This window comes from Gigantopelta aegis, chromosome 6 (genome assembly GCF_016097555.1).
Source record: "Gigantopelta aegis isolate Gae_Host chromosome 6, Gae_host_genome, whole genome shotgun sequence".
NCBI lineage: Eukaryota > Metazoa > Mollusca > Gastropoda > Neomphalida > Peltospiridae > Gigantopelta > Gigantopelta aegis.
Genome location: NC_054704.1, coordinates 65,970,916 through 65,986,291, shown reverse-complemented (window position 1 = coordinate 65,986,291; position 15,376 = coordinate 65,970,916). Strand labels below are relative to the sequence as shown.

The window sequence follows — 15,376 nt, the reverse complement described above, 5'->3', positions numbered from 1 at the left end:
TCGTGTGTCCTCTAGCCCTCCCCGGTTTTTATAAACATGGGAAGGGCTAGAGGACACTCGAGCTAACTTCAGATGTATGAAAATTTACATTTTAAACAATAAAATGGAAGTAACTTCTAATTTAAATGATCTCTAATAGTGCAAACATACGGCGTAGTGTTTAAATACTAGGGTCTGTCACTTTAAACAAGTATATTTGTATCCTTACCCCACCCCCAGTGCTAACTGATTTATAGCCTATAATACAGTCTAGTACGATATGAGAGGATGGAATTATCTCCCTTGAGTTGTTAATGGCAGGAGTCGCACGGCAAAAAGAAACATGAACAAACAAAAATGTATCACAAGTGACCAACGAGAAACACTCCGGAGGTAAATGTCATGTCTTGTCATATATGAAATGCTTGTCGTTTTAAATGTAGATTTTAAAGCCAAGGAATAATTTTCAATTTCATTATTTTTAAAAAACAAACACGTCGCCGTCGTCGGTCTGAAAAGGTTGCAACTACGCTGATTTGACAAGGCCCACATTGGGTTATAATAAAACAAAATACTGAAAGGGGCCCTTTTGATGAATTTATTTATATATATATTTTTTTACAAACTATATGAGTGGTTGGGGTTTTGTTAATTCTATTTGGTTTGTTAAAGTTGCATTCTCAATGTTGCAAGTGACATTTTGTTTTCAAAATATTGATAGTAATATAAATATGAATATTTTTAAGGTGGACAACAGTCACTTTTTGCACTCTTGTTTTGGCTTCGTACACAATAAATATATAATTTTCGATGGTGATTTTTTATTATTATATATTTGACAAAAGGTACTTTTTATTTCTTTTATCTTTTTAAATTTATATTTCTAAACTTTTAATGTTTTGTCCAGAATTATGAAAAATAAAAACATACCAACCTGTAAACAGTGTTGTCTGCTCATGATAGAATCTTGACAGGGGTCAATGTTAGTAGACCAGCATTTATTTTAATGTGGTGAAGCATTGTAATAATAGCATGGGTCCGTACTTAATAATTATATTAGTATATTTTAAAACTGTTTTGTGATTTTATTATAATTATTAGTTGAAGAACCTTTTTAATTGTTACTTGAACCAATAATGCAGAACAATTGACATAATTAATGCAATCAAAAGTATACACATGCTTACAATCAGCCTACCCCCCCCCCCCCCCCAACACTTATTGAATGAAAAAACAATGGATGAATCACATTATGTACTATTTTCAAGTATAGAAGCACAAAACTTCACAAGAACAAAGTATATAGCAGAAATTTGCATTGTTGAATTGATATCTTAAAGCAATCAATAAAAAGTGAACTGTTTCTACAATTATTTTATATTGATTTAGCAGTGAGCAGATTGCTGCACAGTATTTTTTAAATAGCTTTGGTTATTTAATCTTTTTTATCAAAATATTATTTTAATATTTATTCAAATATAATACTGACTATACATATTGTAGTAATAGCCATATTTTAAATGTAAAACTCAGTACTGATCTACATCCTAGTTTACGCTTTTACATTTTTAGCGCCCCTATTTGCTTCCATAGAAAAACAATTGACCTGTGACCTCACATTTTTACTGACATCACTCAATAGTATGTAAAAATAAGCATGCTTATGCAGACAACACTTCAGTATATATATTTTGGACATATCGCCATAAATAAGAAAACTGCAAATGTTTTAATTTACATGTGGGTCTTGTGTTTTTGACCTATTTTGGTCCATGTGACAGTAGAAAAAGAATTTTGAAGGTGAAATGTAACAAAAAGTTTGATGTATACTTAAAATTTCTTGGCTACTTGACTGTGCACATCTGACTGTGACACTGAGAATGTAAACAAACTGTAGGTGGCCTGTAATTTCAGTTTGGTTTGACGTAAGAAGAAAAATAAAAGTGTTTTGGAAATAACCAACAAATGCTATTTTTATATGCAACTTAAAAAACAATCGGCTCAGAAATAAATAACTTGTAAATTCCATAGTATGAAAAAAAGGCGTTCCCTGTGCGACAGGCTATAATTACATTGAATTCATTTCGCTATACCTTCCCAAAGAGAACACCTTTTTAATACTATGCAGGGCACAATATTTCATGAGAACTGCTGTTCTGTTCACGTGTTGGTTACGCAACTTTAAAATAACGAGAACTGCCAATTGCTTACATGGTGAACAATTACATTCTAAAATTAAAAATACTATATATTAGAAATGAAAGCGAAAATCAGTTTTATATTTTTAAATACATTTGAACCACCAATGTAGCACAGAACCATAGTTCAAGTGTTTTAGGATTAGGAAGGCCTAACTCATCGGTTAGAGAACTATATTCACATAACTGAACAATCGGTTACCTAAGTAAAACTCATGTGAACTGACTTTTGGTTCCTAAGGTTTTGAAGTATTGTCCCCTGTTATGGAATGTACTACAAGTTATTTATTTCTGAGCCGATTGTTTCTTAAATGACACACAAAAATAATATTGTTTTGTTATTTCCAAAATACTTTTACTGTTTTTCTTACGTCAAACCAAACTGAAATTATTCACAAAAAACATCTTTATAGGAGGACCGGCCTTGGTGGCGTTGTGGTAGGCCATCGGTCTACAGGCTGGTAGGTACTGGGTTCGGATCCCAGTCGAGGCATGGGATTTTTAATCCAGATACCGACTCCAAACCCTGAGTGAGTGCTCCGCAAGGCTCAATGGGTAGGTGTAAACCACTTGCACTGACCAGTGATCCATAACTGGTTCAACAAAGGCCATGGTTTGTGCTATCCTGCCTGTGGGAAGCGCAAATAAAAGATCCTTTGCTGCTAATCGGAAAGAGTAGCCCATGTAGTGGCGACAGCGGGTTTCCTCTCAAAATCTGTGTGGTCCGTAACCATATGTCTGACGCCATATAACCGTAAATAAAATGTGTTGAGTGCGTCGTTAAATAAAACATTTCTTTCTTTCTTTCTTTATAGGAGGATCGGATGAACTATTAAGTCGTTTTTTGTTTATTTCTTAAAATTACTGATATCAGGTCCACTTGACTAGTAGAATTCAAGTGTTATTTATCATCTTTTCTACTACATCACAAGTACTAGAACATATAGTGTAGCAAAATAATTTGTACAAAAAGCTAAAGAACAAAACAGGAATGAAACTCAGGCCTGTAAGACCAACTTTAGGAGGGGAGTTGGGGGAGCACTGATGGATCAGGTACAAACTCTATATCAGATTTTGGTTATAATGGTAAACATTAATGTGGTAAAAAAAAAGGCTCACAAGTGGGAGGGGCACGTGCCCCCCACCCCTCCAGTTCCTACGGGCCTGAAACTTGTTATTCACTGGTAAGCTGTCTCCCATGAACATTTTCATCGTCATCTGTCAGGCTGGTGGTTCTGAGGATAACGTTCCAGGTTCAAACTGATAAGGCATTAGTTGTTGTGTTGCACAAATATTAGTCCAGCCGTCATCACTACACTATTCATCATCGAAAGAAGAATCGCATGATAACTTAGCCTGGCAGTCGCTGTCAATTCCTCTTTAGCTTGCGCCGGAAGTTGTCTGGTGGTAGGTTTCTGTAAAGCGAGTTCCCTTCATGATGTCACGACTATTTACGGGCAGATATGTTTTTACCGAGAATTTTACTTGGTCGTTTCCAGTAGTGTTCTACGAGAGTGATTTTTGAATACTTTTATGGGGCATTTTTGTAATTATTGATTTACATATCAGTCAGTATTTCTGCCAGAAAGAAATTTTTGGGTATGGCGCTATGGAATGCAACCACAGTCAACAGGGAGTATGGGGGGCCTCCTCCACAAAGAAAATGGGTTACATTTAAGGTTAGGCTTAAGAAAATCATACAATAATGATAAGAGTAATTAATTTTGTAAAAATGTTAACTTTAAAAAATAAAAATTTGGGTATGGTGCCATACCCATTTTACCCTCTGACAGAAACCCTGTCAGTGTAAAATATTATTGCAATGAATTAAGAAGGCTCTTAATTGTGGAATTGAAATTTTAGTGTATGGTCTGGCACAGCACTTTAAGGTGAGATATGCTATATTTATGGTGTACGGAGCCAAAACAAGGGTGTCAAAAGTGGCTGTTGTCAATCTTAATCAACTGATAATTGATTAGCAATTGCTGTTTAATGTTTTAAAATTATGTAGCAATATCGATGCGATACTGAACAAAATGCTACCTGTTTATCCTTTTACATAAATTTATAAATACAGTAAAGACGTATTATCCCACTCCTAATTTTTCAGGCTTCAGCATTTCAAATTTTATAGGAAACGCTTTTTTTCAATTATGTGTCCTCTGATTAGTGGATCCCATTGAATTTTTTGTTTTGTTAATCATGCTGGATTAATAATTTATGATATATGATAATGGGTAACAGACTTTCAATTCGTGATTTTGCCAGTGATTATTTCCATTAAATCGGGAAGCCTGATCTTTGCATAAATAACTGAGGAATATGAAAAATTGTAATGCAGTGCTTGTCATTTGAAAATTGATTATAAATAATAAACTGCTCTCCTGAAATTATGTAGGGGTGCAATTGCTCTCAACGTCTAAATGGGCACAAATCTATGAGGTCTTGTTATATTTATTCATCTCAACTTTAGGTAAGTTCAAGTTACTGAAGGCATCATGTGATATATAGCAAATTGAACAGTCAGTTTCACTTGATAGATATTTATTTGGCAAAATCATTGTCACGGACACTTGGTAGGCTATGTGATCAACATCACATGGCAAATGAAATCAAGCCCCAAACCTTGATTGACCAATCGATCAATCAATTTTGAAATATTCTAGTAAAGACAAAGTTTATCACATTTCTTTCATCCAGATTTACAAAATTCAAGTGATATCCTGCAAGTAATTAAGAGAATCATCTAGTCAAAACACACTGGCAACATACTTTCAGTGTAAACAAGCCATTTCTATCTTTGTCGTCTTTGACTGGCTCTGATTCCAGAATGTCTCACTTGTTGATGTAAGTTAGTTTGAAACCTTAGAAGTCGTCTGTTGTGGTACATGTATTGTTGTGTATTTCATCATAATTCTGAACCGTTTGTTTGAATTGTTTGGAATTCTGATATGTTTGATGCAGAGTCACGGATTCGATAACCCCCCCCCAAATTATGGTCAGTCAAAAAAACCCCAGATTGCCCGTTGGACTAGTAGGTGTACTTTTAACCTGTCTATGAGCATTTTTACACACATTTGGCGAGCGGACAAGTACTTTCTGCACCCCTGTCAATTCCCTCATTAAAATTTTAGTAGCAGGTACAGTTATTATTTTTAAAAAGTTTTATGGGTTTTTATAATCGTCAACATCACAGAGCCTAGCTAATAAATTTTCAATCATTGGAACATTGCTAGTTTCTAGCACACAATTACATTCAGTGGAAATATGCTATAATTTTTTTTTTACACAAAATAACACAAGCACTTGCACCAAGACATAAATCTGTCATGCTGATCGATTCTTTGGGAGTGAAACAAGGGAAACAACTCCTGAAGGATTTATAGCTGTTGGAATCAGTTATTTCTTATCACTATCAGTCTAATGAACTTACTATATTACCAGGGTTTCTGCCAAAGGGTAAAAACGGTTATGGCACCATATCCAAACATTTTTGCAGATTTTTGTTTTTTAGTTTAACCTTTTGACAAAATTAAATACTTTTATCATTACTGTATGATTTTCTTATTCCTAACCCTAAACTTAACCACTACATGGGCTACTCTTTCTGATTAGCAGCAAGGGATCTTTTATTTGCGCTTCCCTCAGGCAGGATAGCACAAACCATGGTCTTTGTTGAACCAGTTATGGACCACTAAAAAAATTAGTCTTAATAACAGAGTGTATATATTGATAAAAATCGTGTTATTGCTTAATGAAAGAAATGTTTTATTTAACGACGCACTCAACACATTTTATTTACGGTTATATGGCGTCAGACATATGGTTAAGGACCACACAGATTTTGAGAGGAAACCTGCTGTCACCACTTCATGGGCTACTCTTTCTGATTAGCAGCAAGGAATCTTTTATTTGCGCTTCCCACAGGCAGGATAGCACAAACCATGGCCTTTGTTGAACCAGTTATGGACCACTGGTATGTATGTATGTATTAATTTTTAGTAGAGGCTATTTTAAAAAAAATTAATTTTAAATTATCGAAAATCCTGCATTAAATTGCTTTTTGGCTAAACTGAATAATAACCCTAGACATTAACGTAATTTTATAGGCATTTTCCCTCATTGCAGCTGTGTAATGATGTACTGAAAATGGACACGAATGATGTCACGTAATGAATAATGATGTTATTCTTGTTTTTGAAGAAAGTTTAAAATGTTTAGCATTGGTGTTTTGTAAGATGATTTGCAATGCTTATGTGAAAGCAAAAGTAGATATTTAACACTTTTGCTATACAATTTAACAAAGTATGCGGTAAAACAGGGCTTCTAGAATTTTTATAAAATCCACTAGCCATGGGATCAGTGATTTAAAAATTGACTAGCCATGATTAAAAATTGACTAGCCCTGCTTTACTTTAAGTTAATACAATTTTACTAAATAATAGTAATAATCAGATATGTCACCTAAAGAGGGAGATGGAGCTTAAAAACAGTAACAGTGGGGGTTGGGGGAGGAAGGATATTCATATTTACAAAATAAACGACTGCAATATTTGACAATGTTTGTTCACTAGCCATCGGGCATGGCAATAGTAGTTATTTACTAGCCCAACATTGAATATCACTAGCCATGGAAGTGGGGCTACTGTAATCAAGAAGCCCTGGGTAAAATGCTTGTTTGATGTGCGATCGGTTTGGGATCAATCTCCATCAGTAGGCCCATTGGGCTATTTCTCATTCCAGCCAGTGCACCACGACCGGCGTATCAAAGGCCATGGTATGTGCTATCCTGTCTGGGATGTATAGTTTGGTTTGTTTAACGACACCACTAGAGCACATTGATTTATTAATCATTAGCTATTGGTGCATATAAAAGATCCCTTGCTACTAATGAAAAAATATATAATGAGTTTCCTCTCTAAGACCTGTGTCAAAATTAACAAATGTGTAATAGTGACTATAATATCCAATAGCCGATAATTAATATGACAACGTACTCTAATGGTGTCGTTAAACAAAACAATTTTTTTTATATCTACAAAAAAGGAAATGCAAAACGAATGCAAAAAGGACAAATTATAATCAGGAAAGTACTGTTCATATTTAGAAGAAATCTGGTTGTGTAGTTGGTGGCAGGGTAGGGAGAGAAGTCATTTTAAAAATAAGCACTAAAATATTTTGATGAATAAACCTGAAACAGGAGTAGCAATCACCATCTGCGATAGATCACAATACAAATATTCTATGTAATTATTTCAAACTGTTAAGGTGCAACTCCCCAAAAACACCCTACAACAGCAATAAAAAACAACAACCACACATCCAAACCCTCCCCAAAAAACAAAACAAAAACCAACAAAAGCAAGAAGATAGTTAGGGCATGATCACTGATGTTACATTTTTAACCAATTTGTGAATTTGAAACACGTGTAAATTTGGTTACTACTGGATGCAAGTATTTCTGACTAAATTATATATGGCATGAAAATTCACAGGATACCTTAAGTAAAATTTTGTGGCCATTTAATTGAGGGCAATTGAGTCCCCCAAAATAACATCTTTGTAACATCAGTCACTGTTGGTTGAATGGTCACCAAACACCACCCATGGTTGTTTGATGAGTTTTACGACAGCACAACCCATGCAATTAAGAAAACGTCCATGGCAAAAAACAAGCATTGGAAAAAATTCTAATATAGTCCACAGCAAAACAAGTGCCATGGAGAATGAAAAACTCACAGCATTGCCGATTGCCATGAGCAATTGCAGGGGTTGCAGCATCAGGTAGTTTATTCATCTGGTATGAATCTAAGAGCAACATAAGCTTGGAAGTAATGTGCTGATATTTGAAATTAAAAAAACCTGATTAAAAATGTAACACCAGTGAAATTGACCTACAGGTGTATTGCCATTAAGTATACGGATAGAGGTTGGAGTTACATTTGTGTGCTCCTTAGTCACTGCAATACTATTTAGTTTGGGCATCATCCATGTTTTATGTTCCATGTATTGTTGATCATACAGGGTATGTTGGGTTTTTCTTTGATTTATGTAGTTGATATTTTTTTTTCTTCTAGATGTAGCTGGCTTGAAATGATGAAGATTCGAATAAAAAGGTTCGCCTGTGAAGATTTGATGAAGCACATGTTCCAGTAGCTTTGTCGCCAAATTTCAAACAATGCCAAGAAAACTGAACTTACATGCTGAAGTGTGTGTTGACATATCCTTACAGAATGGTAAAACACCTGCAGATGGCAAAGGAGAAAGATATCGTAGTCGTAAAAAAAGAAAAGCTTTGTCGAATCATGATAATGACAATGAACTGAATGGAGATATTAAGAAAGAGAAAGATATGGATGCCTTTACAAAACTAGTTAATGGAACTCACGGTCATGAGAGATTGGTGAATGGAGTTGAAGCATGTGATACAAAACAGTCAGAAACTGTTGATGAGGATGTAAATAACACACTGGACAATAATCAAGACACAAATGAAAATAACACAGTGAACAAGAAGCAAAAGACGAAGTGTTCAAACAGTACAGGTGATGATTTGTTGAAACATGTTGATGCTGAAAATGAGAAAGATGTGAACGTTTCCTCGGGGGATGTTGACCTGACTAAAATTAAGCAAGAAATTCTGTCTGATTGTGAGTATGAAGTGAACGGCTTTGATTTGGAGCAGATAAAAACTGATGTTGAAGGGAACATTAAGCAGGAGGCTGGTGTTGAAGAGAATTTGATTGACACTTCTTTGGAAGATATATATAAGAAGTATGTTAGTATGTATTACAACACGGGTAACCCTAATCCACTGCACTTCCCTGGTGCTTTCCAAGGAAGTAGCAGTAAATCATGGACAGGGAGTAGCAGACTTTCTAAGTGCAAGGTCTGCAAGAAAGTCTTTCCATGTGCTAGCTCTTTAGCAAGACATTCTGTGATACACAGAAATAGAAAGCATTTTCCCAAACCAAGAATATCACTGCTTCGTCCAATAAAGCACGAACATGCCGGCCATATTTCTAAAGGACTCTTCGAGTGTGATATATGTGGATCTTCATTCCCTCACAACAGTGCATTGATGAGACACAGAAAGATACACACTGGAGAGAGACCTCACAATTGTTCTATATGTGGTAAAGGATTCATTGAAGCTGGCTCGCTTGCCCGCCATGTGCGAACACATACAGGTGAAAAACCATACGCCTGTGATATTTGCGGTAAGGAGTTTACCGAATCGTTTGCCGTAGTGCGACACAAACGGACCCACACGGGTGAGAAACCTTACAGGTGTTTGCTGTGTGGGAAGGAGTTTGTTGACTCCGGGGCACTGACCAGGCACATGAGAATCCACACTGGGGAGAAACCGTACAAGTGCGATCACTGTGACCGTGCTTTCGCTGCTTCGCGATCACTCGTGCGACACCTGCGCACCCACACTGGCGAAAAACCTTACCCATGTACGTACTGCGGAAAGCTGTTTCGCGAGTCGAGTGCGGTTATCAGACACACGCGCATTCACACCGGGCAGAAGCCATACCAGTGCTACATGTGTGGGAAAGAGTTTGTCGAATCGGGGGCTTTGAAACGACATTGGAGAGTTCACACAGGCGAGAAAACTCACTCATGTGCAGAGTGTGGAAAGTTCTTCAGCTCGTACAGGTCCTTGTTCAGGCATAGAAGAATTCACACTGGAGAACGTCCCTATAAATGTGAGTTTTGTAACAAAGCTTTTGCCGAATCGGGGGCTCTTGTCCGACATGTTCGCATTCATACGGGTGAGAAACCTTATAGCTGTCACCTTTGTGATAAAACATTTGTGGAGTCAGGTGCTCTGTCTAGACACATCAAGATCCATATGGGGGACAAGAAATTTACCTGTGACTTGTGTGGACGTTCGTTTATCGATAACAATGCCCTGGAGAAACATGTTCGATCTCACACTGACATTAAGCCATATCCGTGTGACATATGTGGCAAATGTTTCCCTGAACTGCGTTCGCTAACACGCCACAGCAGAACCCACTCTGGCGTGAAACCCCACAAATGTGATATGTGTGACAAAGTGTTCTCTGAGAGTGGTGCTCTTAAGCGACATATCCGGACACATACGGGAGAAAAACCTTTTCCCTGTGGCGACTGCGGAAAGTGCTTCATTGACTCTGGATCGCTTGCCAGACATGACAAGATCCACACTGGACTAAAACCACACTCGTGTCAAATCTGCAATAAGTCTTTTAGCGAAACCACGTCTCTCAAGCGACATGAGCTCATCCACACGGGAGTGAAACCCTACAAGTGTGAAACTTGTGGGAAGGAATTCTCCGAATCTGGTACACTGACGAGACACATGAAGGTTCATACGGGAGAAAAACCATATAAATGTGATATATGTGGGAAGGAGTTTGCTGAAAGTGCATACCTAGTCCGACATGTTAGAACCCATACTGGAGAGAAACCGTACAGGTGTGGGACTTGTGACAAGGCATTCTCTGAATCAGGAGCACTTGCTAGACACGAAAAGATTCATAGCACCGAGAAAGAAAAAGTGTCTTTTCAGTGTGATGAATGTGATAAAGATTTCACCACCATAACAATGCTGCAGAGACATGCAAAAATGCACAAGGAGGAAATGACATGCACCATGTGTGGAAAAAAGTTTTCTACAGCAGAGCAGCTGGAAGATCACAAAGAAATCCATTCTGGTACCAAACTCTACAAATGTTTGGTCTGCAGTAAGGAATTTGATCTGTGGAACTCGTTAGAACGGCATTTAAGAATTCATTCAGGTGAAAAGCCATATGAATGCACTTTCTGTGGCAAAGCTTTCGTCGACTCTGGCGCACTGAAGAGGCATGTCAGAACACATACGGGTGAGAAACCATACTGCTGTGACATCTGTGGAAAGGGATTTGTCGATTCGGGAGCCGTGTCCAGACACAAGAAGATTCACACGGGCGTCAAACCTCACCGCTGTGCCCTGTGCGGGAAGGGCTTCACCGAGGCCTGCTCCCTTACCAGGCACGAGCGCATCCACGAGGGTCTCAAGCCGCACAAGTGTGAGCAGTGTGGAAAGGATTTTGGAGAGTACCGGTCACTGGTGAGGCACATCCGCACACATACAGGCGAAAAACCTTACAAATGTGACACGTGTGGGAAGGAGTTCGCAGAGAGTGGCTCCCTCGTGAGACACAACAGAACGCATACTGGTGAGAAACCTTACAGCTGTGTCGTGTGTGGTAAGAACTTCAGAGAATCTGGAGGTCTGACCAGGCATGTCAAGACTCACACGCAGGGTTTTGTGAAGGAAGAGGACACGCAGGATGGTAGTGATGATAACGAAGAGTCAATATCTTGGCCTGAGATGGAAGGAGTGTTTCCTCTACCTGGTGAGATACAAAACACTTCTGAGGACAGTCGGTCAGCCGATTCCGAGACGAACACCGGTGACGATGCTGGTCACTCGTCTCGGAATGGTCAAGCCCATGATATTAAGGCTAACTGTAGCAGGCCGACAATGTACTTAAATCCAGGATCAGGGGACGATGGAGAAATCAGTATTATAAACCACAAGTATATTGATGAAGAATGTGATGGAGATAATAGTGATGAAACTAGTGATGATGACTGCAAAGTCTATTTCCAGCCAAAGAAAACTTACAGCAGTGGAGGACAGCCTTTTCAGTGTGGTGAATGTGGAATTGCATTTTTTGATTCCTTAATGCTTGATACACACTTAAAAACACATACAGATGAAAGTGTTAACTAACAATTGTTACGGTACATCTTGGTCAATACATGTCCTAACTGAAATCATGAAATGGTATAGTTTAAAATGTTAATTAATAACTATATTTTTGTTGAATACTTGTCATAACTGCAATGATATAGCATAATATGCAGCATAATATTCAAGTTTTGTGTTCTTCATTTTCATTTATATTTTACTGTGAGTAATGAAACAAACATTTTTTTCTAATTAATAACAAGAACAACATGGCAAACATGTCATGGCACAACTTAAATTGTTCACATAATTTTTGTTCAGTTGTGTTCACATTGATTTTGATCTGTCTTTGAAAAACTAAATTTGTAGTTATTTAAAAAAAAGAAAGTGTTTTGATCATTTTGGCTGAAAAATAAAACAATCTTTATAATTCAGGTAATGTTTACAGATACTTTGATGGCTTAGTTTGCCTAAGGTTGCCGGGCTGCCCAGACCTAGAGTTTAAATCAGATACCAGTATATTAAGAATTTGTTGCATAATTGTTGCATCTTAAAGTGAAGTTTTGGAGCAGCTTTGGTTTTATGTGTTAATTTGTATAGAAATTCCTTCTAACATGCATATTCTATTCCTTGATGACTAGAAATAATATTTTCTTAGCTGTAATTTTAAAGAGAAAGTCCTGAGTGTACTCCCATTGTAACGTATTTCTGACTAAGACAAGCATTTTAACAATTATAATTACACATCACTTACAATTTTGTTTTGGTTTAGAATACCAGTATCTATATTTATTAAATATTATTTTGTGTTTCTGATCTTCCTAATGTTTGTAGTAGACCAAACTGGATTTACCTCCAGATTGTTTTTGTACATTTATACTAGTCACAAGAAGTTAAGGGCCACACTAACACTGCGACTGAGATGGGAAGCCCTTTCACAGTGCCAGTGGTATGGAAATGCTCTTGCAGTTAATGGATGATGAATTGGCTCACTCGCAGGCATCTAGCTACCTGTCTAATGGATATACTATCATTCAGACGTTAGTCACATGACAGGGCTCGACCAAAATCCAGAATGCTCAGTTTACGTTTGGTTGGCAAGGTTATCTGAAGCCAGATTGCAAAGAAATGTATACCCTCACAACCCTAATCAAACATGAAAAGTGTTAACATAAAAATAGGAGTTTCACGTGCACCGTGCAGTTGTCCGAAAAACCCAAACCAGATTTAAAAAGCCAAACACTCTTTGGATTTTTTTATGCATTTGCCATATGCTTTCTACCGGCAACCAAACAAGCTGTGAGTAAAAGACTTGTGTTACACCAATCTGAAATGCTTTATTCAAGTTTGTAACCGACATTTCATTACCTATCACCACCACCACAGATTGTTTTAGATTTTTGAAAAAGTAAAGTACAATTTGATACTGGCCTTTAATTTATTGTGACTAGTACGTAAAAACTCATATCAGAAAATGGACTAAAACTAATTTCTTTCCAATGTGACCTCTGGGTTTGTTTTAACACACCATCACATGGCAGGAGTAGAAGTTCTGAAATAGTTCTATTGGCCTGAGCAACTACTAGCCTGGGTCAGTTACTAGTCTCAATAAAAAAGCATTAGTCTCCCCATTATTGGTTGGAACCATGTAAGATTTGTGATGACTGACCCGGAAAAAGAAAATCCACCTTCTTACGACTGCATAACAATCACAATGAAACATAATTTACCTCGGTGGCCTGGGGGATTAGTATCATTTATACTGTACTCATCCCTAGCAATTTCTACTAGCCTAGGATGGGGGTGGGGGTGGGGGGGGGTGGGTGGGGGTGGGGGTAGGTGGGTGGGTGGGTGTTGTTATTTTTTAACCCTGCTTGAGACGTCTATGCCAACACCAGGCAAATGCAGAGAGACACAGAGTGGTTGGTTTCTGTTCATAAATACACATTGTGTTGTACCTTAGGTGTACTACAGCAATAAAATAGTGTTCTTAATACTTGTAACATACCAATGGTATTGGTAATTAATACCAAACTTACTATCCAGCATAATAAATGTTAGGCATTCTATCTCTTTTTGAATATGTTTTTATAAACATGTAATCTGTGATGGCAAGTTAAAACAAAAGTTTTATAGTCATGCATGTTGAATACCCATGTAACATTTTATTGTATTGTGTATTTTGATAATTTTCTGCATCTCCTGCATATATAGCTGAAATTGTGCTGAATGATTTTTATGCCTCAAATGTTGTTATATATTTTACTAAATGTACACTGTTATGCATTGTTAATGGACTTAGTGTTGCATATTTTAAACACTGCCATCATGCAGTAATGTGATTTATACTCAGTCATAATACCTCAAGATGTATACACAAGTCCCCCATATGTGACGATCTTCCATTTTGTTTTGGCGTTTTTCAAATATGAATTCTGTACTATGTACATGCATTGTAGAAAATACTGACTGTAGACAAAATCATTTTGTATGATGCAGCCATTAGTTTATACATATATATTTGTATCTCAACCTGCGTTGATGTTTGTGATTTTAATTTCCATTTTTCTTACCCGTGCCACCTCTTACCACTGCCTTTGTTTTCATTCTATAGTATACTAGCTTGATACCAACTGGTGTCCCATTCAAATCACACTTTTGTTAGGCTAATTTTAAATAGAATTTAAATACGGCAGTTTTAATTTTTCTCATCCTGTGGTATCTTTTATGTTCATAAAGAAAATCATTTGTCAATTTTGTATCTACAGTGTCTTTAAGTGTTTATGTCATTCATGTTTTAAGAACAAATGTTGATCAAAATTATCAAAGCGGGTTCACAAACTATTTTGTTTGTTTTATAGTTAATACAACATGCATTAATATTTGTGTTCAAAGACTATTTAAAAAAAAGTTTTATTGCATCTACATAAACAGTAAATTGGCTATATTAACCTTGTATGTAGACAAGCCCTATCTGATATTATTTTAAGCATGTGTATGCCGAAGTGATAATGCTTAAAATATATTGAAAATGGAAGTCAGTGAATTATCAGTGAAAGTTAGTGAAAGTCAGTGCTGTTTATACACGAATTACCCAAATGATTATACTCACAACAAAATACCTATATTTTGCAGCAGTTTTAGTTTTTGGTTGTAGACTGGCAATTTAGATTTAAGCGATTTATGATTGAGGCAAAGACTGTGTAATTTAGTGGTGTGTTCAGAAGGGCGTTCCCAAGAAATGTGACTGGTTTCCAGTGTATCCTTTCTTTTCCTATTTATTTAACATTAGGCCCGAATCCAGTACCGGTATATAGTCAATGCTAGTTATGTTATTCGAATAAAGATCACACACTAGTGTTACTATTGATGGTAATTTTTCTTATATCAATTTGGAACAACTGCAGTAGTCCTGTCGATTCTCCATTAGTAAAATAATTTTGGCCGTACTATAATAATGTACACATAACTT

At 36.8% G+C, this 15,376-nt stretch overlaps 1 protein-coding gene across 1 annotated transcript; it reads left to right on the top strand.

Moving 5' to 3' along the window:
• The first annotated feature begins 295 nt into the window (after nucleotides 1-295).
• On the top strand, nucleotides 296-12,713 carry LOC121375050 (zinc finger protein 721-like). The gene is made up of 2 exons (XM_041502265.1): nucleotides 296-372; nucleotides 8,255-12,713. Exon 2 carries the CDS (start codon nucleotides 8,356-8,358, stop codon nucleotides 11,944-11,946), a length of 3,591 nt encoding a protein of 1,196 aa, XP_041358199.1. The 5' UTR covers nucleotides 296-372; nucleotides 8,255-8,355; the 3' UTR covers nucleotides 11,947-12,713.
• The last annotated feature ends 2,663 nt before the right edge of the window (nucleotides 12,714-15,376 follow it).